The 23,712-nt window shown below is 45.7% G+C and overlaps 1 protein-coding gene across 3 annotated transcripts in view; it reads right to left on the bottom strand.

The window, feature by feature from the left end:
* cstpp1 (centriolar satellite-associated tubulin polyglutamylase complex regulator 1) overlaps positions 1–23,712 on the bottom strand; it is a 427,611-nt gene that overhangs the window by 307,744 nt on the left and 96,155 nt on the right. For 2 of the 3 annotated variants that reach the window (XM_072466623.1, XM_072466624.1), the window contains exon 2: positions 4,934–5,036. The exons of the other annotated variant lie outside the window; for it this stretch is intronic. In XM_072466623.1, the coding sequence (XP_072322724.1) occupies positions 4,934–5,036 (103 nt within the window). The remainder of the gene's footprint in view (positions 1–4,933; positions 5,037–23,712) is intronic. 3 annotated transcript variants of the gene reach the window in all.

The raw sequence follows: 23,712 nt of genomic DNA on the forward strand, positions 1-23,712 counted from the left end.
CCTGGAACTAGGAGAGGAGAGGGAGCAGCGTTCACTCTGACGACAGGATGTGGGATTACTGGCGGATGAGGGAGTCTGCGGAAGGGTGCGGGGATGTATCGAAAGGTACCTGGGGCCAATGACGACGGGGAGGTCTGAGTGGGAGTAGTATGGGAAGCACTGAAGGCGGTGGTCAGAGGAGAGCTGATCTCCATCAGGGCCCATAAGGGGAAAATAGAGGCCAAGGAAAGGGAAAGACTACTGGGGGAGATTTTGAGAGTAGATAAAGAATATGCGGAGGCCCCGGATGAAGGACTATACAGGGAGAGGCGACGACTCCAGACGGAGTTCGACCTGTTGACCACAAGGAGGGCGGAGGCACAGTGGAGGAAGGCACAGGGGATGAGATATGAATATGGTGAAAAGGCGAGTCGCCTGTTGGCCCATCAGTTGTGAAAGAGGACAGCGGCGAGGGAGATAGGGGGAATTAGGGATGAAATGGGAGCTACGGTGCGGAGAGCAGGGAAGATAAATGAGATGTTTCAGACCTTTTACGAGAGACTATATAGGTCCCAACCCCCGGAGGGAAAAGAGGAGATGCGGCAGTTTTTGGACCAATTAAGGTTCCCGAGGGTGGAGGAGCAGGAGGTGGAAGGCCTGGGGGCGCCGATTGGGGTGGACAAGGTTATCAAGGGGCTGGGGAACATGCAGGCAGGGAAGGCCCCGGGACCAGATGGGTTCCCGGTGGAATTCTATGGAAAATATGTGGACTTGTTGGCCCCGCTGCTGGTAAGGACCTTTAACGAGGCCAGAGAAGGGGGGACCCTACCCCCGACAATGTTGGAGGCGACGATATCGCTAATCTTGAAGCGGGATAAAGATCCGCTGCACTGCGGGTCCTATAGGCCTATCTCACTGCTAAATATGGACGCCAAGTTGCTAGCAAAGGTGCTGGCAACGAGGATAGAGGATTGTGTCCTGGGGGTGGTGCACGAAGACCAGACAGGGTTCGTAAAGGGGAGACAACTAAATGTCAACCTGCGACGGCTATTAGGGGTGATAATGATGCCCCCAGCAGAGGGGGAGGCAGAGACAGTGGCGGCAATGGATGCAGAGAAGGCATTTGATAGGGTGGAGTGGGAGTATCTATGGGAGGTGCTGAGGAGGTTCGGGTTCGGGGGCGGGTTTGTCAGCTGGGTTAAACTCCTTTATGGGGCCCCAACGGCAAGTGTGGCTACAGGTCGGTAAAGGTCGGAGTATTTTCGACTACACAGGGGAACAAGACAGGGATGCCCTTTGTCCCCATTACTGTTCGCGCTGGCAATTGAACCACTGGCCATAGCGCTTAGAGACTCCAGAAAATGGAGAGGGGTGATTAGAGGGGGAGAGGAACACCGAGTGTCACTCTACGCGGATGACCTACTGCTGTATGTGACGGACCCAGTGGGGGGGATGACAGAGGTCATGCCATATTGAGGGAGTTTGGAGATTTCTCGGGATATAGGCTTAACATGGGAAAGAGTGAGCTTTTTGTGATACACCCTGGGGACCAGAGTAGAGGGATAGATGGCCTGCCGCATAAGGAGAGTGGAAAGAAATTTCCGATACCTGGGGATTCAGATAGCCAGGAGCTGGGGAACCTTACACAGACTCAATCTGACACGGCTGGTGGAACAAATGGAAGAGGATTTCAAAAGGTGGGACATGCAGCCGCTGTCACTGGCGGGCAGAGTGCAGGCAATTAAGGTGATGGTCCTCCCGAGGTTCCTATTTGTGTTCCAATGTCTCCCTATATTGATCACTAAGGCCTTCTTTAAAAAAATAGATAGGAGCATCACGAGTTTCGTGTGGGCAGGGAAGGCCCCGAGGGTAAGGAGGGGGTTCCTACAACGTAGCAGAGACAGAGGGGGACTGGCGTTGCCGAATTTGGGTGACTACTACTGGGCCGCCAACGTGGCGATGATTCGTAAATGGATGATAGAGGGAGAGGGAGCGGCGTGGAAAAGGTTGGAGATGAAGTCCTGCAAAGGGACGAGTTTAAAAGCGCTGGTGACGGCGCCACTACCGCTCGCCCCCAAAAGTTTTACCACAAACCCAGTGGTGGCGGCAACATTAAGTATCTGGGGGCAATGGAGGCGACAGAGGGGTGTGCTGGGAGCCTCGGTGTGGTCCCTGATCAGGAACAACCATAGGTTTGCCCCAGGGAAGCTAGACAGAGGATTCCAGAGCTGGCACCGGGGTAGGAATCAGGAGAGTGGGAGATTTATTTATAGACGGGACGTTTACGAGCTTGGGAGCACTTGAGGAAAAGTATGAGCTGCCCCGGGGAAATTTCTTTAGATATATGCAGGTGAGAGCGTTCACGAAACAACTGGTGAGGGAATTTCCGCTGCTCCCGACACAGGGGATCCAGAACAGGGTGCTTTCGGGGGTGTGGGTTGGGGAGGGCAAAGTGTCAGAGATATACCGGGAGATGAGAGAAGAGGGGGAGGAGTTGGTGGGCGAACTGAAGGGAAAATGGGAAGAAGAGCTCGGGGAGGAGATTGAGGAGGGTTTGTGGGCTGATGCCCTAAGCAGGGTAAATTCCTCTTCCTCGTGTGCCAGGCTTAGCCTGATCCGATTTAAGGTGCTGCATAGAGCACACATAACGGGAGCAAGGTTGAGCAGGTTCTTTGGACTGGAGGACAAGTGTGGGAGGTGCGGGGGAAGCCCTGCGAACCACACACATATGTTTTGGTTGTGTCCGGCACTGGAGGGGTATTGGAGGGGAGTGACGGGAGTGATCTCGAAGGTGGTGAAGGTCCGGGTCAAGCCAGGCTGGGGGTTAGGTATATTTGGAGTAGCGGATGAGCCGGGAGTGCAGGAGGCGAAAGAGGCCGATGTCGTGGCCTTTGCGTCCCGAGTAGCCTGGCTTAGGATTTTACTCATGTGGAAGGAAGCGAAACCCCCCGGACTGGAGGCCTGGATAAACGATATGGCAGGGTTCATAAAACTAGAGCAGATGAAGTTTGCGCTGAGAGGATCGGCTCAAGGGTTCACCAGACGGTGGCAACCGTTCCTCGACTACCTAGCGGAACGTTAGAGGTAAGATAGATTGCCAGCAGCAGCAACCCAGGGGGAGGGGGGCGGGGAGGGATGGGGGGTAAATTGTTTGGGTTTTTGGAGGGGGAGAGGGGGCGGGGGGGAGTATTACTTCGTGTTATTTGGTTAGTTTACCACGTTAGTTAAACAATGTTATATTGCAGTTATCATGTTATCTTTTTTTTTGTTGTTTGATTTGTAAGGGAAAAAAATTGTGTTTGAAAACTTTAATAAAATATATATATATTTTTTTTTAAATGGTGGGGTTGCTGAAGGGGCAGCTAAGTTAGGTTAATGTGCACAGGGGTGACGGGTGAGCGGAACCTGATGCCAGTTTAAAAAATAATAATTTTTATTAAAGGTTTTCATAAAATATCAGTAACAAAATGAGAAAGAAAAAAGAACCCAACAGGGTTAAGTACAAAACACAATCTCAAAAAAAGCAACCCCCCAAACCCCTCCCCCCTGTACATAAATAATAAATTAACATTAACACCCTGACTTAACACAAGAACCTGATGCAAGTTAATAGACAGGAAGCAGAGCTTTGGATGGCCTTAAGTTTACTACGGGTAGAATGTGGGAGACTGGACAGGAGTACGTTGGCATATTCAAGTCTAGAATTAGCCACGGTGTGAATGAGCAGGAGATGAGTAGACGGGGGCAGTGTTGAGGGATGTTACCGGGTGGAGACAGTCTAAGTGATGGCACAGATATGTGATCAAAAGCTCATCTCAGGGTTAAGGTTGTGAAGAGACTTGTTCAAGGGCAGCACTGTGGCACAGTGGTTAGCACTCTGCCTCACGGCGCCGAGATCCCAGGTTCGATCCCGGCTCTGGGTCACTGTCCGTGTGGAGTTTGCACATTCTCCCCGTGTTTGCGTGGGTTTCGCCCCCACAACCCAAAGATGTGCAGGGTAGGTGGATTGGCCACGTTAAATTGCCCCTTAATTGAAAAAAATGAATTGGGTACTCTAAATTTAAAAAGAAAAGAGACTGGTTCAGCCTCAAGAGTTACCAGAGAGAGGGAAGGAGTTGGTAGCTAGGTAATTGAGTTTGTGGCCAGGACTAAAGACAATCACACTACTTGCAGTAAAACTCTGCCAGGCGCAATCACCTGGAATCTTTATATGATAGTTAATTGCTGTAAAATATATCAACAGGTTATCTTAAAACAGTCATCATAAGTCAGGCATGAGATTCAATTTAGCTTCATGTATGTTTAATAAACCAAAGCAAATGTCTGTTATTTAATTAACTGAACCATCATTTGAGTTTCAAAGTTTATCCTTTGCATATTGACTCATCCATAATCTAAATATTGCCAAGGTGCCAGAGGACCACTTGCACCTCTGCCCATTGAGAACTGACTGGTGGTGATTTAATAATAATAATAATCTTTATTAGTGTCACAAGTAGGCTTGCATTCACATGACGTTACTGTGAAAATACTCTAGTCACCACACTCCGGCACCTGTTCAGGTACACTGAGGGCGAATTCAGAATGTCCAATCCACCTAACAGCACATCTTTTGGGACTTGTGGGAGGAAACCGGAGCACCCGGAGGAAACCCACGCAGACACGGGGAAAACGTGCAGACTCCGCACAGACAGTGACCGAAGCCGGGAATCAAACCCGGGTCCCTGGAGTGCTAACCTGAGGGTCACCACACCTCAGGTAAGGGGCAAGATTGAGAAGGCCGGGCCTTCATGAATAACCACGACCGATACGAGAATTGAGCCCGCTCTGTTGGCGTCGTTCTGCATCACCAACCAGCCATCCAGCCAACTGAGCTAACTGACTTCCCATCAATAACTCATCAATAACTACAGTTCCAATAAGCATCATTATTGAAAGGTATTTTTGTACTTACTACTCAGCGAGGAATCTGGCAATCCCAACTTTACTGAACTCCTCCTTAAATTCCAGTAATTGACTCACTGCATCTTCGATGTAAGTTAAAACGTAGGTCTGGCCTGAAAGAGAAGGCATTTGTAGCAATCAAATTAAACTAACCCTTCAGCATTATTACTATAACTAAATTTACAAAACAATGTTTATTCTCACTGGACAAAACAAAAATCACGCTCAGATGATTCTACTTTACGTCTTGTCCAAATTTGATTTGGCTGAGTCTCTGCAGGGATGGCACGGTGGCACAGTGGTTAGCACTGGTGTACCACAGCACCAGGGTCCTGGGTTCGAATCCAGCCTTGGGTGACTGTGTGGATTTTGTACGTTCTCCCGGTTTCTGCGTGGGTTTCATCCGGGTGCTCCGGTTCACTACCACAAAGATGTGCAAGTTAGGTGGATTGGCCATGCTAAATTGCCCCTTAGTGTCCAAAAGGTTAGGTTGGGTTACTGGGTTACGAGGATAGAATGGGGGTGGGTTTAGGAAGAGTGCTTTTTCAGAGGGCTGGTACAGGCTCATTGGGCCGAACGACCTTCTTCTGCACGTTAGTGATTCTATGCAAAGAAACCAGCGTTGAAACATCGAAACATAGAAAATAGGTGCAGGAGCAAGCCATTCGGCCCTTCGAGCCTGTACCCCCATTCAATATGATCATGGCTAATCATGCAAATTCAGTGTCCCACTCCCGCCTTCTCTCCGTACCCCTTGATCCCTTTAGCTCCTAGGGCCACGTCCAGCTCCCTCTTGAATATATCCAATGAACGGGCCCCAACAGCTTTCTGTGGTAGATAATTCCACAAGGTCACACCTCTCCGAGAGAAAACGTTCTTCCTCCTCTCAGTCCTGAATGGATTACCCCTTATTCTTAGGCTGTGACCCTTAGTTCTGGACATCCACAACATCACATTCTTCCAGCATCTAGCCTGTCCTATCCCATCAGGATTTTATATGTTTTTATGGGGATCCCCTCTCATTCTTCTAAACTCCAGTGAGTACAAGCCCAGTCAATCCAGTCTTTCTTCATATGTCAGTCCTGCCATCTCAGGAATTAGTCCGGTGAACCTTCACTGGACACCCTCAATAGGAAGAATGTCCTTCCTCAAACTAGGAGACCAAAACTTCACACAATACTCAAGGTATAACTGCAGCAAGACGTCCCTACTCCTATACTCAAATCCTCTTGCTATGAAGGCCAGCATGCCATTAGCTTTCCTCACCGCCTGCTGTACCTGCATGCCAACCTTCGGTGACTGTTCCACCATGACACCCAGGTCTCGTTGCACTTCCCCTTTTCCTAAACTGCCACCATTCAGATAATAATCTGCCTTCCTGTTTTTTGTCACCAAAGTGGATTAGATGAAGTGTTGCCATGGAGAATGCACCAGGGAACTATCTTACCCCACAATAGTTCAATATGAAAAAGGCACAATGCCTGGACATATTCCTTTTGGCTGCAGAGGACGGATCCCTGCATATGAATATTTGTCGCAAGTGTAAATGAGTACATTGCAAGGCCGACTGATAATCTTAAATTGGTTGTTGGTATAACTCTTCGCACACACTCAGCAAATTGTTTGGATCTGCAATATACTGTCTGAAAAGGTACTGGAAGCAGATTCAATCATAACATTTAAAAACAAATTAGTTAAATCCTTGAAGGGACAAGAAATTATCAGGGCAATGGGGAGTGGAATTAACTGGCTGGCTCCATGAATGAGCCAGTACAGGCCACAAAGAGCTGAATGGCCTCCTTCTGTGTTATGGTATTCCATGATGCAAAGTTCAACCTAATCAGATCAGGTGGAGGGTGAGACTGAAGACTTTAGATTTTATTTTCACTGTTATCAATATGAGTTTGGGGTGGAGGCTTTTGAAATTAACTATTTGTTTCAGAGTCGTAGCTACAGATGTGGTTCTTTATAATGTTTGACCCAAGGTTGTTAAAACTAACAAATAATTTGCTCAAACCAGGTTTTAAAAAACTTTGGTTTTCCTCAAGTAAATTTATGGGCCATGCTCACTCGTTATTGTATGTGAAGGTTTATTTTCTTCACGGTTGGCTGCAGCTGCTTTTCAAATAAATTTAAATTGATTTATATTCAGAAATACAGTGAAAAAATTAAATTAAAATATGGTGCTGCATTAATCCTCATCGTTACACAGCTCAATGTGGGTGCTGTAATTTCATATTATTAATATATTAATTTCTTCTGTCGAATAACGAACCATCTGGAGATCAAAGAGGCACAACATAAATTAGCACAAACCACAAGCATTGTTGCAGCAGGTAGCAGCAGGACATCGATTGAGACAACATATGGTTTTACATCATTACATGAGCAGTCACTTGCCACCAAGGAAGTAACTGTCCCATTGCTCTAAAATAAATTGGAATGGCTGTCGCTGAGACAGAAACCGATGAGCAGGTGGGTCTAGAGAGGCGCAAATAAGTAAGCAGCATTAAGAGCATTGATGCAAGATTCACAGGGTTAGGAGGGCAAACTCAGCGTGCTCTCTCTCTCCCTTTTATCGCAGTAAGTTACCAGCTACCAGCTCCTGGTCAACGTTCCTGCGATGAGTGAGAGTAAGTTGCCGCTGGCCGTTCCTGCGTGGAGCGCGCGGAATCCTCAGCACAGATCCAGAGGAACATGTTCCCGGCTATCAATAGGAGAAGCAGGTTTAAGGTGGGAGACACAAACCTGAACCAAATGTCCAAGAGAATGAAGAAATAGTACTTTCAATAATTCACCCAGCCAGTAACTATATAGACAGTTACAAAAAAATGTCCCAACTGTTTTATAATGGGACAGTACTTAGAAATAACAAAAGGCACTATTTTTTTCACTACTTAATAACAAAACTACTCTATTCCAGAATACTTAAAACCGGGTATAGCTGTAGCACCTGCTCCAAATATCTAGTTCATGTATTTTACAACATAACTTTTTGTTTTAGGAATATAACTTTTAGGTTGTAGGTTTAAAAGGTCAGAATAGAAGAACAGCAGAACAGCCAGGGGGGCTCATTTAGCTAGAGAGCTGGAGAAGTGATGTCTGCATTGCTTATGCAGTCCAGAGAAATGTTTTGGTTTTGGGAGGTACAGCAAAATTAGTTTGAAAAATTTAGTGAACCCTGAAAGGTTGTGAAATCTATTCACTTAATCAGATCATAGAAGAAATGGGCCACATTAGGTCAAAGAAGAAGAATTAATCTAAAAGTTGGTTAGAATGCATCCCAAAACAGGCTATCTCATTATGGAGATCGGTGGAGCTCAGGAAATTTCTCTGGTTACACTTCATCTAGGTACTTGTTGAGTGAGTTAGTTGCAGTTTGGACCTCATGCAGTTTGCAGCTTACTGAGAGAAGATAGCCAAAGTAAAGGTCAGGTAGATGGACCTACAACGTAAGCAGAGTAACAAACTAACCTCATCATTCACCATGTGAAATCTTGGTGAGGCCAAATTATAGTTTCAATTTTGTGAAGGAACAGAAGTTGTAAGAGATTGCCTAGTTTTAAACTGATGTAACAATCTACAGTAATCCTCACAAAGTCTTGTGGTTAAAAAAAGCAACAGAGTTAGCTTGCAAGTATCGAAAAAGTAACCAGAACAAGGGACTGAAACATCCTCGTTAAAGAGGTAGTAGGTGAAAGTCTTACCTCTGAAAATAGCTGAAACTGAGGAGAATTTAAGTTTCTGGAAGACTGTGGCACTTAAGGTTGTTCCCTACGAGAGTAAATAACTTTAACGTTCTTGGGATAAGCAAGAAGTAAACTTGGGAGCATAAACATACAAAGTTATAAACCATATTAAGTTCAATAATGGGGGACTTCCGGTGACGGCGGGCGGGAGGCAGCTGCACATTGGAGGGCTCCCGTTCGGGAACGGCATTTTCGGGGAGTAACGCCCGGTCCTAGGGCCAGAGACGGCAGTAAAAGTCGGGAAATAGCGCAAGGAGAAGAAGGATGTTGAAAAACACCACAAAAACGGCCTGGAAAAAAGCGGCTGAAAGTCCGTTGGAGAGGGGAAAGGTAACCGCGGGGTCAACAAAGAAAATGGAGGCTGGAGCACCAGGGGAGGCCGCAGTGCTTACGGCTGAAGAACTAACTAAGGTGATGGCTGCGGAATTGCAAAAGCAGTTGACGCAGATTGAGAAATGTATGGAGATGGTGAGGAAGGAGATGAGGGAGATGTGAGAGCAAAGGGAGGCGCTGAAGGAAGTGGAGGAGATGGTATTGCAGCACGGTGATCAACTTGCCTCGATGGGGAAGGAGATGCGGAAGGTGATGGACACGAACAAGGATCTGCGAGGAAAAATGGAAGATCTGGAAAACAGATCCAGGCGACAGAATTTGAGGGTCGTGGGGCTGCCCGGAGTTGAAGGACCGAGGCCGATTGAGTATTTTGCCACGATGCTGGCAAAACTACTGGGGGAGGGGGAGGACCCCTCCCGATATGAACTGGATCGGGCACATCGGTCGTGGAGGCCTGTACCAAAGGCAAGTGAGCCGTCAAGGGCAGTGACTCTGTGCTTCCGTAGGTACAGTGTGAAGGAGAAGGTCCTGAGCTGGGCCAAACAGAAGCGGGTGGTGCAGTGGGCTGGAGCTGGTATACGTGTATACCAGGACTTTACGGTGGAGCTGGCGATGAGGAGGGCTGCCTTCAACCGGGTTAAGAGGGCACTGTACATTGGCAAGGTGCAGTGCGGCATTGTATATCCAGCGAAGCTGAGGGTGACTTACAAGCTCAGGGACTTTTATTTTCGAACGGCGGAAGCAGCGGAGGAGTTTGCGAAGGCAGAAGGACTGTGGCAGAACTGAGAAATTGAGGAATGGTCATGTGCCGATGTAACCTCATGACTGTATTTTCTTCTTTTTTTTGTATCACTGCGCGCAGGTGTAGAGGCTAAAGGAGCCAATGTTGCATATATTTGGACAAGGGAAGGGACGGGACTTTCACTCGAAAGGAGGGCTCTTTGGGGTGTAGGTGGATATGCGGGGTGTGTGTGCTAAAAGGGGATCTTTGGGCTTTCCTTGGGCCGGGCAAGGGGGAAAGGGACCCGGGCGGGGGCCTCCACGCTGGCCGGTTTAAGCCGGCCAGTGAATGGGATTGAGGTGGGGGGAGGGGCTGCGGCCATCGGAGCCTGACAGAACAGGATCCGAGTGGTCTAGCCGGGGTGGAAAGTTGGGGGGAGGGAACCGAGGTTGGAGGAGGGAACCGAGGTTGGGAGGAGGAGTTTTACAAGAGGCAGTGGACGGGAGGAGCTGGAGACTTGGTGGGGGGGGGGGGGGGGGGGTACAACTTTGGGGTATCATGTACGGTACTCTCTTAGAGGCTGGATGGCATTGGTTGGGGGGGGTGGGGGGGTGGAGAGCCGTGTAGATTAAGGGTGACTACGGGTAATCCCTGATTCCTTTTTGTCATTTGTTTATGTAAACATGCAGGTTGAGGTTTGGGGGTTGGTGGGCGGATGGGATCGTTGTTATTATGGGGATTGACATATCTTGCTGACTATTGTTTATTGTTGATGGGTGTAAATGTGGGAGAAAACGTGAAAAAGGAGAATTTTTTTAAAAAAATGTTTTTAAGTTAAATAATGGATGTTTCATTTAATTAATTTATGTACAATAAAGTTGGTTTTGTTTAAAAAAAAGATGTAATCTTGTTATGTGGTTCTATTGATTAAGAAGAGATGTTTGGACTTCTCTTTAAATGTTAACAGTCCCTGGCTGGATGGTAACATACCTAATCAAGAAATAATTAAATATTTGATGTGAACAAGTCTGATGGTGGTGCAAGATATTCTCAGTACTACATATGGGATGCACTGTACTGTGATTTTGAAAAATAATCTTCTGATTCAGAAAGAATCATTCCTTTGTATCCCAAAATAACCTTTTCTGAACATTTTACAGGCGACTACTCAAATTTAAGAAGTAACATTTACAAACCAAATCACACATATTTATAAGTTTTAACTATTCTTTCCTCCCATAAAATGTATAATATCAAAATCTGGGGAGGCACAGTGGTCAACACTGCTGCCTCACAGTGCCAGGGACCCGGGTTCAATTCCGATCTTGGGTCACTAGCTGTGTGGAGTTTGTACGTTTTCCCCCTGTCTGCGTGGGTTTCCTCCGGGTGCTCCTATTTCATTCCACAGTTCAAACATGTGCAGGTTAGGTGGATTGGCCACGCTAAATTGTCCCTTTCGTATCCAGGAATATGCAGGTTAGATTATGGGGTTAAGGGGATAGGGGGGAATGGGCATGGATAGAGTGCTCATTCGAAGGGTCGGTGCAAACGTGATGGGCAGAATGGCCTACTTGTGCATGGTAGGGATTCTATGGTCTATGATCTATGCATGGCAAACTCTCATTTGCTGCTTCAGTCAGAAAGATTTTCATCTGCTTCTCCGCTCTTGATGTCCATCATAAACCTCTTCATTTTGTTACCTATTCACCCATCTTCATTAGCCTCTTCAAACTCCAACATCATAGAATTTACAGTGCAGAAGGAGGCCATTCAGCCCATCGAGTCTGCACTGGCCCTTGGAATGAGCACCCTACTAAGCCCACACCTCCACTCCGTCCCTGTAACCCCACCTAACCTTTTTTAGACCCGAAGGGCAATCTAGAATGGCCAATCCACTTAACTTGCACATCTCTGGACTGTGGGAGGAAACCGGAGCATCTTCAATCATCTCCGATAAGTTCTTTCCTACTTACTGTTCAGTGTCGCAATCCCAACATAGAGTGCCTTAGGACATAAAATGTTGTGCATGGTGCTTTAAAGTGCAAGCTGTTGCTGCTGTTGAAGGTTGATAAGCAGTCAACTATACGAGAATCTCTGTGATCAGGATTGATAAAACTTGGGGATTGGCTTCAACTATGAGGGAAGATGGGCAGAGCTTACAGATGTACATCAGTGCATTCTTAGCCCTGAGATGCAAATGTGGTCAAGGTTAGAACATGAGAACTAGGATATTGGGTCTCAAGTCAATGATGTTGAAAAGTGCAGCGCACAAAATCTTCTCATATACCACCTAAAGACAGTGACCTCAGGTTTGTTGTGTTCTGTTGTCTTGTCCTTGCAATGATTCATAGCACAGTGGTTAGCACTGTTGCTTCACAGCTCCAAGGTCCCAGGTTCGATTCCCAGCATGGGTGACTGCATGTTCTCCCCGTGTGTGCATGGGTCTCCTCCGGGTGCTCCGGTTTCCTCCCACAGTCCAAAGATGTGCAGGTTAGGTGGATTAGCCCAGATAAATTGCCCTTCATGTCCAAAATGGTTAGGTGGGGTTACTGGGTTACGGCGATAATGTGGAGGTGTGGGCTTAAGTAAGGTGCTCTTTACAAGAGCCGGTGCAGACTCAATGGGCCGAATGACCTCCTTCTGCACTGTAAATTCTGTGATTCCATGAACTACTGATGACTTACTTAGAATGATGATTTATTAGTTAATATGTGGAAGGATAACATACAGAATTCTATACAGACTAGGTTGCTCTGGAACTACCCGACGTGCGACTGTCCTTGTGTCGCCTTACTACAAACTGCCGATAGCCGAATGTCACATGACTGATGTGTGCCACCACCTGCTGGTGGGAGGTCGTATTGCTGAGTGCATGCAGCATTATTCACAAGCATATCACCACAAAGTTCAGGTGCCCTTAATACACAATCAAGATTCTGATGTTCCCAGCAACTGCACAACCAACATTGCACATTCAGTTAGAGTTGTCCCTTCTCCGCCATAAGGGGATCACTGGAGGCTCAAAGAGAAACTATATAGCCTCAAGAGCTAAACCAAAACTGTACACGGCACGCACAAATATATAACATGGGGGAAAAAGTAATGAAAGAAAATGCATATGCATTTAAGTGGATTGACGATGGAATTAACTGGAATGTTTGCAGGTAGAATTCAATAGCTCAATGATAGTTTCTAATGAATGAAGGTCAATATTACAATAAACAGGTAGATGCAGATACATAATTCAGCACTGAGTGATTGGTGGGTGGTTTTAGATGATATGAAATGAACAGGCATAATCACTTTGGTCTGGCACCGTTCCCTAAACTCCTCAGAGTGGCTGCAAATGAACTTTTCTCAAATCCCTTCTGTCAGTGTGGCTTTCTCCTCATCCCGCGTCACAGAACGGAACCACTCTTGTATCGGTAAATAGCCCTCTAAATGTCAAGAGAATAAAACATTCAACGCACGACAAATAACTTGATGACTAATACCATAAAACACCTCCAGGAGGTCAGAGTATCAAAATCACTGTTTGAGCACATTAATGGCCAGCTTTCCACTTGCTGGTTTTACTGTGCGCCTGGCTGCAATGATTTTCTGTCAGCGTTTGTATGTTGTACGATGTGCTCATGAATTCCTGAAGTTGAGACAAAGGCCCGGAACAAGCCAGGAATAAAGGTGCCACGTACTGACGGCAGGTATTATGCATTCCCCACTCGAAATAATGTTGGGCAGGTGTAAGGAAAGTGAAACTCCTGGTTAACTGCAGACACGTGCACTGCCACATACGTGTAGTCAATCGCGACCAATGATTCTGGAAATTTGGTGTTTTAAAACCTAAGCTGTGTCCCCACCTGTTACTTGCACTTGTGTGGAATTGGGAGCCTTCAGAACAATGTTATGAATGGATGTGGACACGGTGATGCCTGAGAAGAAAGAAAGAAAAAAACCTTCCAGTGCCTGGAAGGAATCCAGTCGGCAAAAAATTAATTAATGCCATCATTTTCACATTCACAGGCAAAGCAGGTGGAGTTACTCATGTGGATAATCTTCGAAATCCAAGAGCTTTGGCTGCCAGGAATTCCAGAGCAGGCTCCCCGTGACTTTCCGTCTATTAAATCTAATAGTACAGTTGTGCTTTGTCTAGGTACAATGGAGGCTGGGCCGCACAAAGGCCGGTGAAGTATGTCGGGCATGCATTGAGAAAGAGGCTGCAGCAGCATCTGGAGGATGGGTTGGGTTTAATGGCTAATTTGTGAAAATTTGCTTTGTTTGAGTTGCTAACATTTGAACGTTTTTGGATTATTGTTTACAGCTGAGTGGGGAACTGGCAAAGTGATTTGTCCGGGACAATGTTGGGGGGGGGGGGGGTGGCGGCCAAACTGAGGTTGTCCACAATTCATCTTAAATGGAAATCGATTGGGGAGGAACTTGGAGGAAACTTTGTGCAATGCGGTTGGCTCAAGACAAAAGTGGAGAATAGCCAGTTGGAAAAGAGAAAAGAAACAGGATTTGAAAAACAAGACTGACTGACAATCACAGCTTACACGACAGGCATGATAGGCTTAATATCTGTGACAGAAACAAGCGGCATTATTATATAACAGCAATCAACGCAGTCTCAAAAAAGTGTTTGTAACTGGAATTATAATCCTGAAAATTCTTCTGTGTGTTTTGAATATATTGTTAGCCCATGGTATCACATCTTGAAGGATGACTGGAGAGTAACAGGATTCGGTCTACACTGAGCTTATCATGTTTCTCCCTTTAAGCGACAATTTGGAGAGGCCTTAACATTTCTATTTAATCACTGGTGTAGATTTCCTTCCTGCCCATTAGAACTCTTACAGCAGCTGTCTGGAGGCTTCCACTATGCATCATTCTTGTAAACAAAACAGCAAGGTACGTCCCTCGGCACAAAGTAGAACCTGCTCATGTGCAACACCCATTCCTGGGAATATAATAATCTATTCTGCATCCGTGGCAAAGTACTTTTACATGCAAGGGGATTACATTGTTATGATCTGAAAGATCCAAGTGTGAATTAATTTCCTTAATCAGGCTGGACCCCCGACAGAATTCTTCCTCCATCCTAACTCATTTGTTTCCTCTCCTTCCCACCACCGTCTCACCTTCTCTACGTTCACCGCCCGGTAATAATGTAGCGGGTTTGGCAACGCCAACCCTCCCTCTGCCTCTGTAACAAGGTCCTCTCAACCCTTGGCACCTCTCTGCCCATACAAAGTCTGAGATAATCATACCCAGTTTTCGAAAGAAGGCCTTTGGTACAAAGATCGGAAGTATCTGGAATATGAACAGGAACCTCGGCAAAATGTTCATCTCCACCACTTGGACCTTCCTGTCAGAGTCAAGTGCAATGTGTCCCACCTCTTCAGATGCTCCCTAACCTCTTCCACCAGCTTTGTTAGGTTCCATTTATGTAGCATCGCCCATTCCCTCACTACCTGAATCGCCAGGTATCTAAACCTGTCTCTGGCCACCTTGACTGGCATCCCCACTAGGTTGGCTTGCCGACCCAACTCATTCACCGGGAACACTTCACTTTTCCCAAAGCTTATATCCCGAGAATGCCCCAAATTTCCCCAAAAGTCCCATGATCCTCTCCATGCTCTCCAGCGGGTCTGAAAGATGCAATAGTAGCTCGTCCGCATATAGCGACACCCAAGGCTCCCTTCATCCCCTCGTAACACCTCGCCATTCTGTCAACACCCTAAGAGCCATTGCCATTAGCTCTATCACTAGTGCAAACAGCAGCGACAGCGGGCACCCCTGCCCTGTTCCCTTGTGTAGTTCAAAGTTTCTTGAGCCCATGTTGTTGGTTAGCCCACTTGCCATCGGTGCCACGTACAACAGGTGCACCCATGTCAGAAACATCGGCCCAAACCCAAACCTTCCCAGGACCTCAAACAGGTACTGCTACTCCACCCGGTCAAATGCCTTCTCCGCATCCATGGACACCACTAATTCCGGTACCTGGGCTCTCGACGGGATCATGATCATTTAACAGCCTCCTTATATTACTAGAAAGCTGCCAGCCCTTTATGAAGCCTGTTTGGAACTCCGCATCCACCCCCGGGACTTAACCTTCCATCCTTCCCGCCACCAACTTAGCCAGCATTTTCCCATAATATACAGCGATATGGCCCTGTACAACCCACATTCCAACAGGTCTTTTCCCTTCTTTGGTATCAATGTGATCATTGCCTGCATCATCATCTCTGACAGCTCCCCTTCTCCAACTCCTCATTAAACGCCCCCAAGAGATGTGGTCTTAATCTTTATTTTTTGGGGTGAGCAGTTGCTGGAGGGATGGCTCCTTGGGGACAGGGGCTACCCACTAGGAGATGGCTGATGACGCAAGTGCGGAGGCCACAAACGCCTGACAGACTCGCTACGATGAGTCTCATGCTTTAACGCGGGCGCTGGTCGTGCAGGATATTGGACTGCTCAAGATGCGGTTCCTGCGCCTGGACTGGTTGCCATTGCGCCCTGCAATACAGCCCCCGAGGGTGTCTCGAATAATTGTGGTCTGCTTCGCTCTCCACACGTGGCGTTGCAGAGGGAAGACCAGCTGGACGAGGAGGTGATGGGAGAAGGACACATGTCCTCAGATGGGGAGGGTGGCTGTTAGACGTTTTAGTTGCTGTGAAATGAAGAGTCTAAAGATCTTGTTCCTTTTCACCAAACACCATTTATTTCACTTCCACAGCCTCTGCACAAAACTCTTAACAACACACCACCTGACAGAGGCCACCTGAAGCCCCTTTACATATCAGTGTCAATTACTGGATACTTAACATAAATGAGACAACTAATTGCAATGTCTCTTAACCCATTACTTAACAGTCTCCCCTTCCTTGGAGAAAAAAAATAATTAGGTGAAAACAAAATTTCAAGAAACTCAAAAACACACACATGATGTCCCCCCTTTTTTTTTGTTTGGACAAAGAAAAAAAAACAGTCACAGAAACAAGCGCCCTTCATTAACAATATCCAAAAGTTTCAGTGAACTCGCCCCTCTTTTCGTAAAACAGTCTGACAGTTAATAGCTCCTGTTGACCCATTTAATTTTTGTTATTTCCCCTCTGTCCAACATCTGCTTCAAACTTGCGATGTCTATCCGTAACCTCTTTTCATTGACACTTTTTGTAGAGTGCACATTTTCCCACAGGGATCTATTGTCAATGTGACAGTCAATAGGTATATTACTCAAATCCCCTAATCCCAAAATTTCTGTCAATATCATACTGATATAAAAAGCCATATCAACCGCCTCTACAAGGCTTAACGTCTCAGCAGCCAAAGTGCATTTTACCACTCTCCTTATTTTCTTTGTTTCCCACACAAGTGGGCAACATTTACCATTGTTCCCCAAAAGGAAAATTATAAAACCTCCTGCGCTTGAAACCCCATCACATAAATATGCGTAGGACGCATCACTATAAACTATGAGTTTCAAGTGCTTAAGGTCACCTAAAACGGGGAACTTCAAAACACACTCCTGCATTTTTAGTTTGGCCAACGCTTTATTTGCTCTTATTATGTCTTCCACTTTGGGATCATTCATTTTTGTACTCAACTCTAAGACATCAAAACTCATGTCCGGTCTAGTCTGTCTACCTAACCAGTTCAGTTGCCCAATTAAACTTCGCAATCGCTCTTTTTCTATCTTTGAAACCATTGCGTCTTTTTGTGAAACTCGGCCACGACTAATTGCTATTGGGCTGATGCTTTCCAAATAAGATTGCTGACGTAAAGTTGCCCCTAACTTAGTCTGTCCAATTTCCAGTCCAATATATTTAAATGCACCGGAAGCCTGACTTCCAACCCTGAATTCTTTCCTCAAACCAGAGATTACAATAGCTTCAAAATCACTAGTCCCTCCCCACAAAAAATCATCGACATGCATCATAAAAATGCCAGAAAGATTTCCTTTATTGTGCCAGTAAAACATTGCAGGATCTGCTTTCAACTGGCAACAGCCTAACTTTAACAAAACTGACCTTACCGAAAAATACCAGAATCTAGATGCATCATTTAATCCATATACACATTTGTTCAATTTCCAGCGTACTCCTTCTGTGTTAGCTGCTTCTTTAGGAGGACAGAGAAAATGTCTCTCTGGAGCTGATGCCCCTGCAAAAAGTCAGCTTTTATATCTATAGATTTGCATTCCCATGCCTTTGTGGCTAAGAGAGCCAAGAAGATCTTTAAAATAACCTTTCCTGCTGTAGGTGAATCTACCCTTAAATCCTGATCTTCTAAGTTTTCTTCAAATCCCCTTGCCACGAGCCTGGCCTTTGCCTTATAAGTTCCACCCGGAAGAACTTTTTCCATGCAAATCCATCTGTGGGATAGAGCTCTTTGTCCCCTATCCGGTACTTCCGTGTATACCCCAAATTCACTCCAACCATGCAATTCTTGCTATTTAGCTTCTTTAATAACTTTTTCATCTAATTTATTTGAAGCCACCAAAATCTCACGTGCATGTTGGCTTCTACTCCTATTAGTATTCGTAGTCTTACTCATGTTCCGAGATCTTGACAAACTACGTCCCCTCTCCCTCCTGGTATCTCGTTCTGTACTGCTACTGCTTGATCTTTCCCTTCTGCTGTGGGATGTCCTTTCAATAGTTCTCGACCTTTTCCTGCGGACCTGATCACTACCCGATGTACTATCTGAACTGGCACTGCGTTTCTCTGCCCTCCATTTTTGAACTTCGTTTTCCCAATCCATTGTCTTGACTCCTTCCCCTGAATGCTGTACATTCAACCAATGTTTATACTTTCCAGTGGCCTTCCCTGCTCTATTAATAACAGTTGCATCCTTCCACTGACTAGACCCTTCAGGCAAGTATGTCACTTTTGTACCAACTTTTGGCAGTCACCCTTTCGGAAAAATGGCCTGTTTTAATTCACCAGAAGTGTTGTTTCCTCCACAGAAACCCTGTCTATATCAGTTAATTGGTCCTCATAGTTCTGTAACACATGCGTACCAGATGACTCTGGTTCCTCGTCATGTCTGTCTGCTCTGTCTAAATTTGAAAATTTGTAATCTGTACCCATTATCCTTGATGAATGGACCCTAACAGTTTGATTACCATGTTGCAAAATAATTGTTTTGCCATCTATGCCTATGATCTTCCCTGGGCCTTTCCATTCATTAGAATTGTCTCTCTTATAGTATACCATGTCTCCTTGCTGAAAAACGGCATCTGATGGCCGTACGTTATGTCTTAAAGCTCTGCGAATTCTTTCAGAAACTTCTGCTTCCAAAAAAGCTTTTCTACTGCTATGTAATGCATTTAAAAGTTCAGCAAATCCAGAGCTAATTGTAGTCCCCTCCCAAGCTGGAGGCTGGTCATCCAAAATGGACGGAATTTTAGGATTTCTACCAAACACTAATTGATAAGTACTATATCCCCCAACCATCTGCAATGAATTCTTTGCATGTACTGCCCATGCTAAAGCTGAATTTCGCCTGCAATTTGGTCGATCTGCCAAAATTTTCCGAAGCATGTCATCGATGACAGCATGATTTCTTTCACAGACACCATTTCTAAATGGGCTTTCTGCAGCCGTATTCATAACTCTGATATTCATGTTTTCACACATATCCCTGAACTCACCATTAGCAAATTCTCCCCCATTGTCCGTAAGGAATTTTGCCGGTGGACCCATTCCTGTCCCTATCCATTTTTCCACAATTTGATCCAGAATTACTCTCTTTTCTTTACTTCGTAGAATCGTTGATTGACTAAATCTGGTTGATTAAATCTACAAAAGTCTGATTGACTAAATCTACAAAATGCAAAATAAATATATTATTTGCTTTATCCCAGATCTTAAGGTCCATGGCCACAATGTCGTTAAAATCCCTGGCCAAAGGTAGGGTTACTATCGGTCATGCTGGTGTCCTTCTGTACTTCCTACAAACTTCACAGCGGTCACTAACCTGGTCTATCAGTTTAGTATAGTCATCATCCCTTACCCCTGCATCCTTTAATACATTTTCAGCCTCCGAGGTGACGGATGTGCAAATTGCCTATGCAGTTTTAATACCACAAGCTTTTTATCAGCTCAAGTCCCATTTCCAACTGCCATTAACACATCCTTAACCACTTTACTTGAAAAATTATTTGTCAGTAATGGAATACAATAGTGTCCCGACTGTGTAAATTGTAAGTCCACAGTCTTTCCAAACACTGTTGCCTCATCCTGTTCCATATCCAGTTTCATGTGTGCTTTCTTCATCGATGGTCTGCTCAGAAGCAAAGGTATCTCACTTGATACAACATCCATGCTAATGAAATGATTCACTCCGGCAATATTGCAAGGGATCACCACTCTTTTCAGCGACTTCAGAGTATTATCATCCCCAAACCTGAAACTTGTGGTACTTTCAAATTCCTTAACCTTGTTACGATTTTCAGCATTCAAAGAGTCCAGGTAACATTTTAACCAGTCAATTCCACAGACAGTAGATGTGCAGCCACTGTCCAATACAGCACAGTTGAAGGATTCTGCAACCAACACCCTCATTACTGGCATAAAACTGCTTGTCAATAGGACAATGCCTTCTTTCTGGTCACTATCTTTTTCCTCTTGTGACTCTTCTGTGTCATGTGTCGCTTCAAACACTCTATCATAACGAGTTGGACAATTGAAAGCATAATGGTATTGAGAGTCACATCGAAAACATCGATTTATCATGCCCCATGCATTTCTGGGGTTCATCTTCCTTTTGTAGGTTCTAGCTGGGTTTCTGTCTTCATAATTTCCTTGTCTCGGTCCCCGTCTATAGTCTTGAGTCCTGTTCGTAGCCATACGATTTCGCCATCCTGTTACTAGTGTATCTTCCATATTCTGCCTTATTGCAGGCTGACCTATTTGGGTCATCAGAGCCATCGGAATCGAATGTTTCCCCAGAAACTTTTGTAAAGCTTTTGTCATCTGTTCGAATAAGGTATCCTTATCAGTAAACTGAACTCCTGTCAAAACCAGGAGCCTATCCATGTTGCTCACTCTAGCACAGTCAAGTAATTTAAAGGCCAACACAGACTGTGGAAATTCCAGATTGTGTTTCTGCAGCCTTTTATATAGTCTGCCAAATTCCATTATATAGTCTTCCATGGAGATATCCTCCATTTTCCGGAACATATCAAAATCTGACCATGCTTCATACGCACTTAACAAGTCATCTTTCTTATAAATGTTATCCATATAATGTAATAAAGTCTCCAGACCTTCTTCTGAGTCTAACTCTTCCAATTCCAGCTCAGAAAGCACTTTGTTTCGGATTTTACTGCCATATGGTAAAGAAAGAGCCAATGCCATACCTTGTTTGCTCTTTCCCAAAGCAGTTACTTTAGTCCACATAACTACTGCACTTCTCCATTGGTCGTACGATTCCCTTTCAGAAAATAAGGGAGGATAGTCATATCCAGCCATCTTTATCCTGGGTTCAGCCATGTATCTTTTTTTTTTTCCTTCTCACTCACTCCTTGGTTTGATCAGGAAAAGTTGTATCTTTCAAACCTTCACATTTGCACAGCAACCATCCTCTGCTACCATTGTTAGATCTTTTAGTTGCTGTGAAATGAAGAGTCTAAAGTTCTTGTTCCTTTTCACCAAACACCATTTATTTCACTTCCACAGCCTCTGCACAAAACTCTTAACACACCACCTGACAGAGGCCACCTGAAGCCCCTTTACATATCAGTGTCAATTAATGGATACTTAACATAAATCAGACAACTAATTCCAATGTCTCTTAACCCATTACTTAACAGTGGCCAAGGTCAAAATACTGAGGAGGAGGAAGAACCTCGGTGATGGCCAGAGCTTGGACGGATGCCCTCATAGCCTCTCGGTTCGGGGACGACCAGGACTAGGGGTGAACAGCTCTGCCACCATGAGGTCGAACGCCAAACTAACGTGGAGCCAGCAGTAGATTCTCGTTATGGTACCTACATTCATGGGCAGGGTGCTAAAGCCATTGGTCAGACTCTGCAGGATAATGGTGATGACTTGCATTGAGGGGCAACGCGATGCTCCTCTCATTCTCAGCGATATGTCTGCCTCCTGCCTGATAGCGAGCTGAACACGTCCTGCCAATGAGCAGGCCTATCATGGGGTCCAGAGACGCTGGATGACTTATCTCAGCTACTGCAACCCCCTCCGAGATTATGTGTCCTGACTCATCAGTGATGGAGGTGGGAAAGACTTAGTGCTGCCATTTGGCCCATGCATATGCCACCGGGATGTGAACGGGGGTTTGGGGAGCATGGCGCCATGAAATGACAGCGTGAAGGATCAGTACGTGAATAAAGCGGTGTTTAATACAAGGGCTCTATTACAATGGTGATCCACCTCTACTGGTGTCTAGGTTCACATTGTGGCCACTAGGTGCCGATAGTTCCTTGCTCTTCCTCCCGCTCCCGCTACGTCTAGGTGTATCCCCTGGATCAGTAAGAAGTCCGACAACGCCAGGTTAAAGTTCAACAGGTTTGTTTGGAATCACAAGCACTCCGAAAGCTAGTGATTCGAAACAAACCTGTTGGACTTTAACCTGATGTTATCAGACCTCTTACAGTGCCGACCCCAATCCAACGACGGCATCCCCACATCATATCCCCAGGATCTACAACTGAGTTTGAAGGTGCCTGCTGCCTTCCACACCCTGTTCATGCAGTGATCTTGGAGGGCATCCCCTGGGAGGCTTGGCCCTGAGTGTCCGGGCCTACATTTGGGCTGTACGGATGTTGCAGTGCTGCCCTCCTCGGTGTGCAGGGCTGGATGTGTGTCGCTCACAGGGAGGAAGGTGTCAGATAAGACCTTAAGACCATAAGACGTAGGAGCAAAATTAGGCCATTCGGCCCATCGTGTCTGCTCCGCCATTCAATCATGGCTGATATTTTTCTCATCCCCATTCTCCTGCCTTCTCGCCATAACCCCTGATCCCCTTATTAATCAAGACCTATCTATCTCTCTCTTAAAAGCTCAGTGATTTGGCCTCCACAGCCTTCTGCGGCAAAGTGTTTCACAGATTCATCACCTTCTGGCTTAAGTGATTTCTCATCTCTGTTTTAAAGGATTGTCCCTTTAGTCTGAGATTCTGCCCTCTGCTTCTGGTTTTTCCTAAAAGTGGAAACATCCTCTCCACGTCCACTCTATCCAGGCCTTGCAATATCCTGTAAGTTTCAATACGATCCCCCCTCATCCTTCTAAACTCCAACAAGTACAGACCCAGAGTCCTCAACAGTTCCTCATCCGACAAGCTGTTCATTCCAGGGATCATTCTTGTGAACCTCCTCTGGACCCTTTCCAAGGCTAGCACATTCTTCCTTAGATACAGGGCCCAAAACTGCTCACAATACTCCAAATGGGGTCTGACTAGAGCCTTATACAGCCTCAGAAGTACATCTTTGGTCTTGTATTCTAGCCCTCTCGACATGAATGCTAACATTGTATTTGCCTTCCTAACTGCCGACTGAACCTGCACGTTAGTCCGAAGAGAATCTTGAACAAGAACTTCCACATCCCATTGTGCTTCTGATTTCCGAAGCATTTAGAAAATAGTCTATGCCTCCATTCCTTCTTCCAAAGTGCATAACCTCACACTTTTCCACATTGTATTCCATCTGCCACTTTTTTGCCCACTCTCCTCACCTGTCCAAGTTCTTCTGCAGCCCCCCTGCTTCCTCAATACTACCTGTCCCTCTACAGATCTTTGTATCATTTGCAAACTTAGTAACGGTGCCTTCAGTACCTTCTTCCAGATCATTAATATATATTGTGAAAAATTGTGGTCCCAGCACCGACCCGAGGCACACCACTAGTCACCGGGTGCCATCCTTAAAAAGACTCCTTTATCCCCACTCCCTGCTTTCTGCCAGTCAGCCAATCCTCTATCCATGACAGGATCTTACCATTAAAACCATGGGCTCTTATCTTATTTAAC

This window comes from Scyliorhinus torazame, chromosome 10 (genome assembly GCF_047496885.1).
Source record: "Scyliorhinus torazame isolate Kashiwa2021f chromosome 10, sScyTor2.1, whole genome shotgun sequence".
In the NCBI taxonomy this organism is placed as follows: domain Eukaryota; kingdom Metazoa; phylum Chordata; class Chondrichthyes; order Carcharhiniformes; family Scyliorhinidae; genus Scyliorhinus; species Scyliorhinus torazame.